This window comes from Carettochelys insculpta, chromosome 2 (genome assembly GCF_033958435.1).
Source record: "Carettochelys insculpta isolate YL-2023 chromosome 2, ASM3395843v1, whole genome shotgun sequence".
NCBI lineage: Eukaryota > Metazoa > Chordata > Testudines > Carettochelyidae > Carettochelys > Carettochelys insculpta.
In genome coordinates this window covers 67,239,493-67,253,568 of record NC_134138.1, presented here as the reverse complement: position 1 = coordinate 67,253,568, position 14,076 = coordinate 67,239,493, and the positions used below count along the sequence as shown (strand labels likewise).

At 41.2% G+C, this 14,076-nt stretch overlaps 1 protein-coding gene across 10 annotated transcripts in view; it reads left to right on the top strand.

The window, feature by feature from the left end:
* Positions 1-14,076, top strand: part of SGK3 (serum/glucocorticoid regulated kinase family member 3) — a 78,921-nt gene that overhangs the window by 25,640 nt on the left and 39,205 nt on the right. For 8 of the 10 annotated variants that reach the window (XR_012644411.1, XR_012644412.1, XM_074987115.1 and 5 more), the window contains 2 exons: positions 8,225-8,430; positions 12,765-12,848. Coding sequence is in view for 7 of the 10 variants with exons in the window: in XM_074987115.1 (XP_074843216.1) it covers positions 8,353-8,430; positions 12,765-12,848 (162 nt within the window). In the remaining 3 variants the exon portion in view is untranslated. Of the gene's footprint in view, positions 1-2,111; positions 2,127-8,224; positions 8,431-11,228; positions 11,313-12,764; positions 12,849-14,076 lie in introns of those variants that run through there. The other 2 variants (XM_074987119.1, XM_074987120.1) reach the window with 2 other exon arrangements.

Here is a 14,076-nt window from a genome sequence, read left to right as displayed (position 1 = left end):
GTAAGTGTTGGCCTGTGTCCTGGGCTAACTTGTTTTACTGCCATAGCTCATCACTGAGACTAATCGTTCAATGTATTTGCATTTGTTGTATGCCTTCCTCCAGATTCTCCAGATTAATCATTAAGAAGTAGATGCTGGTAAATAAATCTTCATCAAGATCTCAGAGCTTGCCGACTGAATGCTCTGCTGTTTAATAATATTCCACACTACAGGGGTAGAGCCTGCAGTTCTCAGCGTGCTGTCTTGCAATAAATAAGAATCCTGATAGATCTGACCTGAGCTACAAATACTGAAATTTCATATTTCGCTGTTAGCAGTTGCCTCAATGTATAAAGTAAGTCAGCAGTGTCCAGTAGGAATTCAAAGACTGCCACACTTGTGGTGGTCATATTTCCATATTCACCACATTCCGCCCCACCCCGCACTGAATAATACTCTCCCTCCCCAAGGCAGTCTCCCTCGGAGCCCAGCACTCGGAGGCCTCCTCTAAATAAGTGCCCTCTCCCTCCCCAAGAACCAGGTGCCCCAAGCCCCCCCTGTTTTAATTCAATACTGGCAACCCATCAGAGGCTCCAGGGCTGCTACCAGAACCACCGCGTCCTTCTCTCACCAAGCAGTGGGGTGTGTGCACAGAGCGGGTGGATGGTATTCCCCGCCTGAAGCTCTTGGGGCCACATTTGCCATAACGCAGTGTTCTTTTCGCCACATGTGGCCAACATATTGGACACCCCTGAAGTAAGTGTTCCTTCTAGGGAAGACATACACTCCTTAGGAATTTTAAATCATAAATTCCCCCCTTCCTCTTTCTCCTCAATGCAGGAGGTAATGCATACAAAGAAGTTGATTATCCCTTTTCCTGTTCCTCTTCTTTAACCTTTCTCTCTCACCTCTACCTTCTTTCTCTCCAGATTGTGAATAACAAGAATTAAATTGCATCTTGGCCAGATTATTGCAGAAGTAATGGTTTCCCTTCTGGTGGGGGTTGTTTTGTTTATACAGCCACATTCTTACAGACTAAGATAGGAGTGAGTATATGGAGTGGGAGAGGAACACAATCCACAGGTTTTTCTTTATTCCAGTTTGACAGCACTTTGGTTTCACTCAGTTTTATTGTTTTGCAGAAGGCTGATGTGCTTCTTTTTATGAACTAATATTACTTTCATAATCTTTTATCTGAAGGAGCTCCAACTGCAAATTATTCTAGGGTGTTTACCACTAAGGGCAGCAGAACTGAAAGGTGACCAGCAGGAATGTATGGAGTGCTGCAGAGGAGTCCCCCCTCCCCAGCATGTAGGGAAGTGATGTGCACTTTCTTTTGGTGAACATATTTTTGTAAACACCAGCAGGGGAAAAACCTCTTTTTAAACCTTACTAAAAGGTCTGTCCATACATGTAGTTAGGTGGATTTACTGCTGTGGTGTCCTCCTGGGTCTTTGCCTCTGTTGATGATGACAACTGCAAGGCCGTGTGTGTGTGTGTGTGTGTGTGTGTGTGTGTGTGTGTGTGTGTGTGTGTGTGTGTGTGTGTGTGTGTGTGTGTGTGTGTGTGTGTGTGTGTGTGTGTGTGTTCGTTCAGTGATGTGAGGCCGGTGATTGCAGCAGACCCTGCGAGGCCCCAAAAGACCACAGACCAGATAAGGATCAAAAGCACCCAGCCAGGCTTATTGTAGAGCAAAGTTCAATAACAGTTGTCAAGTAGAGACTGCTGAACTACTGCACATACATATATGCCACAGTGGAATGACTCAGTCAGTGGGAAATTTCCAGTGTCCCCTAGGTCAGAAAAATACTGTCCCTCCCTGCCCCCCACTCCACCCCACCCCTCTGAAGACACCACTTTATATACAGGTACAAACAAAGCACACCTCATTGCTGTTGTGTCAGGTTGCCACCCTCTGACACCGTCAGGTTACCACCCTCTGACCCTACTTAGATACCACCCATCGCTCTGTACCTTCGTGGTTTGGTTAGGTCATCTCTTATCCATCATGCTGTCATTTCAGACCCTTTCCTGAACCTGGATCAGCATCCATGAAGAGTTGATACCAATGTATTTTTTAATGAGCTGGTGGTACCCTGTGATTTCAACTTACGACCTGTATGAATTATTGTTCTGCCCCTAGACCGGTTAGTGTTTTGTACTTTCAGTTCTGCTTGTGCCAAGCTCTGTTATCAGAGGCTTGACTCTTGCTCACACCTTAGCTTTACTTGATTTTAACCATTTGTTGCTAGGCCTTAGGCCTCAAACCAAGCCTGTGCTGCATGGGCTTAGGTCTTCATCTTACTATAGTACATGCTATTAAAGGGTGATCCACTTGAAACTTGAATTACTTTGAAATTAGTCATTCAAGAAATACAAGTGGATTTGGGTCACTTTTGCAATTCAGGTAACTTTGTTAGAGTTTTTGTCATGGGCCAATTTCATCCTTTTAAACCTCATGATCATTTGACAGTCCCTGGCACTCTTCCTGTGCCTATCCTATCTTGAGATACTGAAAACAATACTACAGCCAAATTTAAAGAGAACATGAGGCCTATTTTTAACTCCTACCCACAACAAATAATTTAAATATCTTTTGTTTATCCAGTGTTATTTTTTCCAGTTGCTCAGAGTGCTGAAAGAAAGATGGCACCCTGCCTTTAGTGTGGAAACACCAATAGCACCATTGTCAGTGGAGCTAAACAGCTACAGCTATACTGCCAACACAGGAAGTACATGTAGAAGGTCTAGTTTTAGCTTTTTGAAGGACTGGCACTTTATTTTTCTTGCTGTGTATCTGTGCAGAATACTGTGCAATGGGACTGTGATCCTATTTGTCCCTCTGGGTGCTGTCATAACCATCTAAAATGGACTATAATGTTTCCTTTTTTATTAAATACAAAACTTGAGAAGCCTTTCACAATACAGTTTGAGTCGAGTTTCTTATCACTGTGGAAAAGTAGCCTAATAGGCTGGGTTTCACTCACTTTTCATTTACATGGCTTTTTGGGGGGTGTTTGGTGAATCGCTTGCTGCTGTTCAGAGAGACCTTATTCATCATGGATTAACTTCACTGGACTTGATGACCTCCTGAAGTCCCTTCCAGCCCTAGGGTTCTACAGTTCTATGATTCAAGTCAGCAGGAGAGATTGTTAAAAAGGGGGCAATGAGGTTTTGAATTCTTTTAGCCAAAAGTACAAGCGGCTAGCCCTGGTTGACAGGTGTTTAGGATCTTGCTTATAGAACCATGTTTGGACATTAAAACTTTGCTAGTTACTGTCCTCTCTCAAATCTTCTAGTTTTAAGGAAGTTTATTTTGAAAGTAGAGATGGGCCAACTTCAGGAGCGGATTGAAAAGATTTTTTGAATCGCTATTGGTTAGGGTTCAGATCTGAATAAGGAATTCACATTGGATATGCTGGTAGTGTTTAGTCTCAGTCATCCATCTTGCTGAGGTTTTTAAAATAGATCACTTGAAGAGATTGTCAGATGTTGTACTGCAGTGTTCTATGAGCGTGGGGATACTCACCTATGTGTCTGCTCTCTGTAACATCCAAGTTCTCTTCTCCTTTATTCATAGCTCCTCCTGAGGAGGTGAGAGAGAACTGTGGATAAAATGGAAATAGTTCTATAGTTCAACCGAGAACAGAATAAAAGGCTTGCTTTTTGGTTAAAACACAGGGGTAGTGGACAAAGGGTGTTTCATTATGTCACAAGGATGTATTCTTGCAGTTTGTCAAAATGATTCATGGTCTCTGGTCTCTTTGGATCCATTGCTGCTTTTTTGACAGATACAGGTACTTGCTGTCGATGATTTCGCATCTGAAACTGTCAAGAGATGTCACACTATTCTTCTGTAATGCACACCAACAGAAAGCTGTGCAAATAACTATTTTCATTTCACTGGCAGTTCCTAAAAATCTCTTACAAAAAATCAGGTTGTACCATCACCAATGTCTTTGGGGATTTTCAGCATGGAAAAGTGGGTTAACATTTGTTTCAGGTCAAACTCAACTTTGTTTCAGCTTTGGTCATTTAACCTTGCTTTGTTTTAGCAGAGACAGTGAAGGGCTGGATTCACAAAACAGTGATGGTGGTGCCACCGTCTCTTATAATTTTTATCCTGTTGGTTGGAGAACTCACCTGAGATATTGGAGACCTATATGAGAATCCTTGGTACGGAGTAGGGACTTGAACACAGACTTCAGTGCTTCCTAATTTGAGTGCCCTAACTGTTGTTTTGTGCGTAGAGTGTTCAGCCAGGATTATTCTGCTTCTTCTGTTGAAACTGTTCCACTTTGCATAAATACATTGAAACCTGGAACAGGACCTGGAACCCAGGTGTTTCTCCTCCCAAAGGAGAGCCCTACGCACAGGGCTACAGAGTGTTCTCTCTTTCTGTTTATATAAAATACTGAAATAGTTATTAGACCAAAATGAAACGGTTTCAACAGGAGAGAATTAGAGATCCCTCCCACTAGGAAGGGAGAACCTGGGTTCAAGGCCCTGCTCTAGAGTGGATTTAAACCTGAGTATCCAGTATACCAGGTGAGCCCCTTCGCCACTAAGCTAATGTTTATAAGGGGGAAATTTCACCACCTCTGAACTTTTTTTTTTTTCTTTAACTGAAACAATGTGCTGAAATCGGTTCTAGTTGACAAAACGTTCACTCAACTCAAATATGTATTTTTTTTGGTGGAAAGGTTCTTTGTACAGGGCGGGAAAAGCTTTTCTATACAATAGTCATTTGTCCTTTTTTCTCCTTCCAGCCTTTGGAAGCGCCACTTGATGCCAAATGGGTTCCTACTGCTGTGGGATGCACAGGGAATTAGTGTGTACATTTGGGTGCAGTTCAAGTTGTGCGATCTGGTTGTTTGAGACTTTTTTTCTCTTTCTCTACCAGTCTGAGGCTTTGAGGCCAGCAGGAAGATGCTTGTTTCTAATGGGGAACACTCTATAAGTATTGGTAGAACTTTCTCAGCTGACTGCTCCTATTTAAAATTCACTCCTCTCTGGAGGTCTGCCAGAGCCTGGCAACCCTGAGCATATTGTGGAGCTTGCTTTGTCTGGTGTGTCCCTTGTGTCTTATTTTAATAAATTATATATCTAACCTATGTTCCTTATTGCGTCATCTATTTGCCATGCACCTAGGCCCTATTGAAATTAGTAAATAACCTTCATAATCTGCATTGTTGTAGCCATGGAATCAAGTTCTATGTTACAGCTGAGGATTTACCACAATCGCTGAGTGCTGTTGGTGAACAAAAACTACATAAAGGCTTTTACCTTCTGGGGTTTCCTTAGCAAGCTGTAACTGCTCCTTTCAAGCTTTACCACCTAATTTTAGAGATGTGGTACAAGTATTCTATTATAAACGTAATATCCCCTGGGAAACCAGTGCAAACTGCATCATTCAAAGCTCCAAGCAATTTTCAATATAACTATTTTTATTGTTTCTTGTATTTCTGGAGTCTTCAGCAAGTGCAAGTTCTTTTCCGCCATATCAAGCTGAGTAAATTCATCCTGTATCAAACTGAGTGGCTATGTCTGAACTTGCATTCCTCTTTCGAAAGAGGTATGCAAATGAGGGAAATTGAAAAGGCAAATGAGGGAAATTGAAAATGCAAACGAGGTGCAGATTTGCATATTGGATACCTCATTTGCATATTTCAAAATAGCTTCTTTTGAAAGGAGAAAGCCAGTGTAGACACTGCTCTTCAAAAGTAAACCCCATCTTCGAAAGAACCCTTCTTCCCTTTTTTTATGGGAAGAATGGTTCTTTCGAAGATAGCTTACTTTTAAAAGAGCCACGTCTACACTACTTTTCTTCTTTTGAAAGAATATGCAAATGAGGCACCAGACATGTAAATCTGTACCTCATTTGCATTTTCAATTTCCCTCATTTGCATGTCTCTTTCAAAATGTCTGCTAATGTAGACACAGCCTTAATGTGCTGTCATTTGGCTATGGCTCTGATATCTAAAGACTGTGAGAGGGATGGCCTGTATCTTTACCGTGTATGTGCCAAATAAAATTGACATGAGGGCGAGTCCAAAACTTCCTGGAACTTTGTAGGATTAGACAGTGTCTATCTGGAAGAGGTGGACAGTGCTCAGAGTTGATGTTAGTGAGGGAAAGAAAGACAGAAAAAGCTTGCTGCTTTAATGTGTGTCATGTGATGGCCGGGAAAATAAGAAAGCAGGATGAGAGAAATGCAGCATATGTGTAACTACTAGCTCCATAAGTGGGCATAAACATCTTGTAAATCTTTTACCTAGTAAAATGCATGAGTGAAAATATACCATTTGGGCTGACTTTAAAAAGCCTCCTGTAAAAGTAATGCATGGTTGGTGTGATGAGGAAAGAGTGCCATATAGTATTTAACTGCAGTATTTTTACAGGTTTTTTTAAAGTATGTGTGAGGAGCAAATGGGCAGTCTTCTTACAGTTTATGTGCCTGAATAGAATTTTATAAAATTCTAAATTATTGTTAGCTGTATAATACAGCTTTTTAACAGAGGCTCATAAAAGGCATAAGTTCCTGGCTGATTTGGTGCGCATAAGATAACCTAATTCTGATAAGTTACACGAGTAATCAGTAAGTATGGAACAGTAAAACATTAATGCAAAAGGGAGTCAAATTTTTAAAACAAATTTTGACTGAGTATATAGGTGTTTAGTGACTGACCTTCATTTTGTAGTATTCCTTTAATTGTTTCTGCATTTGAATATTTTTACCATTTGATTGTTACCTTTCATTAAATTGTGAATTTGTAATTAATGACCACGTTCCTCAGATCTAAGAACAAACAAGAAGATATGGAAAAGAGAAAGCTGATTAGATTTTGAGTATAAGATGTAAACCAGAACCATCTAAGCTTTTAGTTGGATATTAAAAAAATCTCTTCAGTTGGATTCCAGGGGTTTTCTGTCTTCTTCCAAGAAAAATTGGGGTGTCTCTAAAAGAAGAATTGCATCAGATTAGTTGGTGGGTTTTTTTATGGTTTTTGTCCTGAAATATGCAGTTCAACTTCCCTATTTTGAGAAAGTGTCAGTTAAACATTGAGCTATGCTCTTTCAAAAGCTTTCTTGTGTGGAGTTGGATATCTGACTTGTTGCATACGGAATATTTTATTGTTACCTACATAACTGTATTTGGTTTCAAAATGAAACAAACTAAAACCTGAAATTTCCATATGTTTCTGAAGAGGACTTTTTGTTAAATTTGAGCGTCTGTTTATGGTTCTCTTGTGCACTACTTAAAAGTTCGCAATTGTATTGTGGCACCATGTAGAGGGCTCAGTTGGGGATTAGGCTCCTTTGTGCTAGAGACACACGCAGAGTAAATTAATTGTACCTGACCCAGTAAAGGTCAGTGAAATCAACCTGAAATCTAAATTTCTGAGAACCAGTTAAGTGTTTTGGTGGGTATGCTGCTTCATTTTCTCATCTTTAAAAATGCTCCCCTCTTCTATTGCTGTGTGAAAGGCCTATATGAAGAGGTTGGCTAAAAGCATATATAGGGGAAATGATTAAACTCTCTAGACAGTGTTCTGTCAAAAGCACAAAGTAAGCAAAACTGGGGGAAATTTTCCTAATCCTGTGAGTTACTGTAACAACAGCAAGTAAATGTTTGGACAGAAGTGACTTTTTAAAAAAAATTGTGTCCCTTTAAACTTGAAAGATTTTCCTCTGTCATCTATCCTGTCCACGTGCCACGTGATAGTTAAATATACACTGTGTTCTGAGATGTATGCAGTACCTTGAGGCGCATACTTGTACATATGAAGATATTTAGAAATAAGCTTGAATAAGTTATGTCTACCCAAATGCAACTCTTATAGCTGACTTTACTCTGACGTTAAATATCTGCCTATAGCCTCATTGTCCCCAGTTATGTATCACATGCTGTGGCTCTGATGATACAGGCCGGTTTTAGCAGTGGGGCCTCGAATCAATGCAGGACCCCTCTGCTACAGAGCCCCCCTGGCTTCAGGGGGCAAAAGCCCACCAGCATGGAACAGCTTGTAAAATCTGGGCCTGAGTATATGTTGCAGAGGTGAGCAACGTTATCACCACTGTCCATAGACCGCAGTCAGGATCAGACACCTTTTTTTCCCCTGTGTATTGTATACATGCATAGAAAGCTACAATATTCAAACAGAGAAGGCACTCGTAAACTGTTTCTAACCATGAAAATGAACAATGTTTCTTTATTAATATTGCCTTTTTGTTTACATTTAAGGTTGCATGATGGAATTTAAATTTTACCAAGAAAAGCTGCACATTTTGGATCGGTATCGCTGAGATTTTCTTCTGTTGCTATACACCGAGTGGGTGTCTTGACACAAGCTTGCCCAAAGAACACAAAAAATGGATTTCAAAGAAAGCTGCCCAAGTGTTAGCATTCCTAGCTCTGATGAACATAGAGAGAAGAAAAAGAGGTTTACTGTAAGTATGTAAACATTTCTCTAGGCAAACTACTTAAGTTGCTTATATACTTAGTTTTGTACTTTAACACACATCTTAAATATTTGAATATTCTTGTGCTGTCCAAGGCCAACAGAAATTAGTATGTGCGTGCAAATTATATGTATTGGACATAACGAACAAAATTTTTTACATAATGACTACTCTCACATACTGGTCACTAACTGTGTACTAATAGGATTTTTATTCTCGTTTGTCACTTTTTATAGCTATAGTTCTGTTTTGCAAATTCTTGATATCTCTTTAAACAAAATTGAAGCATTTTTTCATATTTGGCATTCAGCTTACAATTTTGGGGGGAAATTTTTTTGCCCTGGCAAAAAGTGAGGTTACTGTAAATAAAAAAATTCTTCTGAGAACAGACACTTCCCATTTCTTCTGCATCTTGTTTTTTTAATGTCTTCAGATGGTTTTTAAAGAGAATTTATAACTACTTATTTCTCCCCCACCATTTTCCCAACTCTTACAACACTTCTTGGAGGTGCTTCTCCCCATTTTGTTCCCTTTTGGCCTCCTGATTAACACATGTTGTACATCATACAGGCCTTTTGTAAAAATCTGGCAGCAGGCAGTATTTATTTGTTTTAGTTAATGATGCAAAGAATCTTACTTAAAATAGGAAGTAAAGAGGTTATGGGAGACTCGTTGTTTTTGCTTCTATGTCTGGTGCTGTATAAAGCATACATCCTGGTGATTCCTATCAAAAATGTGATCTGATTCATAGCTTTGTTGTGCAATTTCCTCCTGAAGCTGAGATGTTGACTAGCTTCTTCTATTTTGCTAGAGAATTAGTAAATTCAAGAGTGCTTATATTTCACTAATGAAAGGGCAAGGTTTATGTCTGCGTTCAGATTACAGTAGTTACTCTCTTTATCTTGAAAAGGGAAAGAATATTGCTCAATGTAGTTGATCCAAATACTCAGGTATATTCTCATGTAACTATTTTTTGTGGGGGAGTGGGAAAATGGAAAAGAAACTGGAAGTTCACCAGAACATCCTTTTTAAGAGCTAAAGTTTAAGAATGCATGGGGTGGATTTACATTGGAAGTGTATTTCATATGATTTTTGTGAGGTTTGAAAGAAGGTCACTTGACAGTATCTGATTTTTTCCTACAACATTAAACTAGCATATTGTACTGCCTAAATGATAATTCTTTGTAGCTCTGTCAGCAGTTGCACATTTTACCACAGCAGGAAATTTCAGGACAGTTCATCAGTGACTGCAAGGGTGGGAACAATGGAGAACACAAGATAGTAAGAGTTCCCAAAGTTTTCTCTGTCTTGGCAGTCACTCGATAATGAGTAGAGCATCTTAATGGCACTCTCCTATTTGTGAGTGCATTGATGGCTGATCAGCCCAATTTTGGAGCTGTAGATCTTATCACAGAAGGGGCAGGTGTTGGTAGCTGTTGGAGGGCTGTGGGGCAGTTTTTGGCACTCTTTCCTTCTGCACCTCTCCTGATCCGCACTGTGGCGGGACCTCTCAAACTGTACCACCCCCTCGCGGATTGCCCTTCTCCACTGGGGACAGTGCTGGGCAAGGTTCTCCCAAGTGTCAACACTGATGCTGCAGTTTTCCATGGGTACCTTCAGCATGCTCCTATACTGCTTCCGCTGGCCCCCAGCATTCCCTGGTCCTTCCTCCAGTTTGGTAAACAGAATCTGTTCTGGGACACACTGGTCAGACATCCAAACCACATGGCCAATCGAGCAAAGTTGTTGATGAACGATAATGGCTTCGATGCTGGTCACGTTCGACTCTTCCAGGACGTTAGTGTTTGTGCACCTATCCTCCCAAGAGAGATTCAGGATTCTCCTGAGGCAGCATTGATATTGTTCAAGTGCCTTCAAATGATGCTGGTATGTTGTCCAGGTTTAATGTGTATCAGGTCACAAGGCTTTCTGCCCAATAAAGAATGGTCTGTAGCCTAGAGTCCTGTCTGCCCCGCACTCCTGCCTGTGGATCTGCACCAGCATTAGTGACAGTGGGGAAATTTTAGAGAGAAGAGGTGACAGTAGGTACAGTGTAACCAGGCAAAGGTTCCCAGTGGAAACATACTGCTCAATTTTGGCCTCTTCCACTTTATATCATGGAATAATTAGCATCCTGACAAATTACTCTTTTTCACAGCAAAGCTTGTGGGCTTGTCGAGTATATTTTAGGATTTAATAACACCATCAGCCAAGAAGTGATAGGTGCAGTAATTTCAATAGACCTGCATCCTTCAGATTATTTTTATGGCTACTGTAGTGTTTAGTTTTTCCCTTGCAAACCCATGTTGAGGTGACTCTCTGGCACCTATAGGCCTTGCTCCTTCAGCCTGCAGGAGGCGATTACTAAAAGGGGAGATAGAGGCACATGAGGGAATCATTATTGTAGAAATCTTAGGGAGAATGCAAAAGATTCTTGCATGGAGAGGTGTCACTTTTCTTGAACTGCTTGAACATCCACCAGGAGAGAGGACAACATCTCAATGTCCTAACCTGGAGGAATGCCACCTCCCTTCTATTTCTATCCACCACCCTGCAAGAATTGAATGGTGTAGTTGCCCATAACTTGGACAAAAGTGGAAATCTGCAGAGTATGGTAGGGGTGTTTTGTCTCCAGTGGGTAATGCTGAACATCAGGCCAAGATACAACTGTTGTCTCCAGGGCTGGGAACCGGCTGGGGTACAGAACCCAGCTGGCAGCCCTGCTGCCATGGAACCCCAGCAGCCCTGCAATTAATTGTGATTAATTTTTTTTAATTGCTTGATAGCCCTTGTGCAAACCAAGACTTGTCTCAGCTGGTTCCCCAAGTAGTGTCTGTGACTGATCCTGACGCTGCTCGCTTCATCTGCAGGTAATCAAAAGAAAAGAGTAGCTTAGCTGACATGGTTAAATCACTCTGATTCCCAGGCTGCTGACACCACATAATGCAGAAGTTTCTGGCTCTTCTCTCTCTATTCCTAATCTGGGGAGGGAGGAAGGGAATAATCCTTCACACAAACTTCATTCGAGCCCGTCATTACATCTTGGTCTGAGCATCTCTCAACTTGATTACCCTCTTGTAACTGGCAGGAGCAAAGAGCAGTCCTGGAATCTTTAGGCTACCAGAGCAACAAAAGAACCGATGCTGGGTGCTTCCTACTCCTCTCTCTCAGAACTGCCTGGCTATTTTCCCTTCAGTTTTTCTGTGCATTGGTGAGCCTAGTTGGGGATCCTCTCTTTTCCATTGGCAGATTAGCTAGCTTCTCTGGGCTGGAGAAGATGCTCTGCCTGGCTCCCTTGGAAAAATAACCTCTTTGCCTGACTTCCAGGGAAGTGTTTTTATAGCCCATTGCACTACCTCATGTGCTTTCATTACTCATGGCAGTGTAAGCGTGAAGTCATAGGTAATGCTTTAGAAGAATAATCACTTAACTAGAAATAGTAACTGTGGGTGCATCATCACTCTTCTCGTGTCTAATTCTGCTCTTTCAGTTTGAGCATGGTTGAAGCAGAGTTATGTAAACAGATTTGGTGTTCTGGAAGCATGTATGGCAAGCACTCCTCTTTTAAAAGTAATTCTGCGATTGACTTGATTATCAGCCTTGTCCGGTAATGATGCATCCTAAAAGCTTTTAGGCAGTCTAAGGCCACAGGCGTGCCTCCAGAGGAGCTGCTTTTACAGTTAAGTGATTGCTTATAAGCAGACTGTACAGCCTTCTCCTACTTGCTTGTTTTCTTCAAGACACACTGCTCAAAAAAGCTTGGGTCAAGGTGGTCTTCAGTGATAACCATGTGCTTTTTTTGGGCTAACAGTACTATGAAATCTTGCTTGCTTAGCGTTGCTTTGAAAACAAAGGTATAGATTGTTTGTTTGTTTTCCTTTATATTCTTAACTTACAAAGATCTGATGAAATTTCTGTAGGAGGAGGCCACTTTAAGTCTTGTGCCATTGCATTGGACCAGAGGCTATCCTGATTCCCTTTCCTCCTCTACACCCTATTCCTCCAAAGTGAACTTGTATCAGTGTTTCAGTATCTAGTAGCAAGAGGCTTTTACTGAATGTAATCTTAGCATGTATACAGTAGCTTTGCTGCTGTTTAAGGCACCTCTTTAAAACAAAATGAACATTTTTTTCAGTTTACAGAAAGCATTATTTATTAATCTTGGGTTGACACTTACATGATTTTATAGGAAGTAATTAGCTTAGTGAGAAATATGTGCATGCGTATATGTCCATTCACGGACATATAAACCCCCCAAAACTACACCAGGTCCCTTTTCTGAAACTGCTTTTTAGCATTACTCTGCCTTTGTGTTCCTACAGGTTTACAAAGTGTTGGTCTCCGTTGGTAGAAATGAATGGTTTGTCTTCCGGCGATATGCTGAGTTTGATAAACTGTACAACACAGTGAGTAAAACGCATTCAACAGCGTCACGCTAAGAATTGCACAAATGAATGCTTGTTTGTGCTATTGTGGTTTGAATTATTTCCTCCCTGGTGTGTAGTTGTGCTCAACATTAAACTGTCTGACAGTTTTTCACTACTTTTAACTTTAATAGGTTGTAGAGGAGAGGGGGTTTGGGAATTACTAAATAATGTGTGCAGTGGGTATTTTGATACCCATCTTAGTTTTCAAAAAAATTGATCGCTTTAGAATTTTATTTTGTGAGGAAGTAAAGGAAATTTAGTGTATTGGTGGCTGGACTTCCTTGAAAAAATTTTTTTCTTAAAATACCTGGAGGTCAGTTAGGGGTTGCCATGATTTCCTGTAGGGGAAGACTTGATCCAAATAAAATAAGCCTTTGCAGCTGCCAGCTTATGGAGGTTGATTGGACCTCTTGGGGTTTGTTGCAGGAACAGGTTGCTATTGTGTGCTCGTAGAGGAGAGCAAGAAGGGGCAGTCCTAGGGATGTGTCAATTTTGTTGTCATCCAAGGCTTTGGGCTTCTGGGAAACTTATTGTCCATACGCCTTCCTAGTGTGAATGCACCTAAGTCAATGCCATCTGATCTTGCCAGAGGAGCTAACCCCTCCTGGCACCTCAGGTACATGTGTTGTGAGCCAAGCCCCTGTCAACTGCTGAAACCACCCCTTCTGGCATCCTTTGTGCACACACCTTGTTTTGGCTAAGTGACTGAAGTCTGCCTGGCATCCCCCATGTTGAAATGTAAACACCTCTTAGGCTATGTCTGCATTAGATCATAAGGTGGATTTTTAAGGCACTTAGCTCAATTGTACAACGGGACTGTCTTCACTGCAAATATCATGAGGTCGGTTTCAATAGGCTCTAAGGTCAACTTTCTCACCCCACCCCTCTGATGTGGTGTAACCCCAAGTTCGATTTTAAAATGTCGAGTTAGTGCTAGTGTGGAAGCGGCTATCAGAGGGGTAGCTATGTTAGTCTGTATCCGCAAAAGCAACAAGAAGTCACGTGGCACTTTGTAGACTAACAGATTTTTTGGGAACAGCAAGAGGTCTTGTGGCACTTCAACAGATATTTTGGAGCGTAAGCTTTCGTGGGCAAAGACCCGCTTCATCAGACGCATGAGTGGGGGGGGTGGTTTCAGAGGGGTATTTAAAGAGGGGGGTCCCTTAAAAGGGAGGGCCAGAGCTGACAAGGTCTAGTCAGCAAGGTG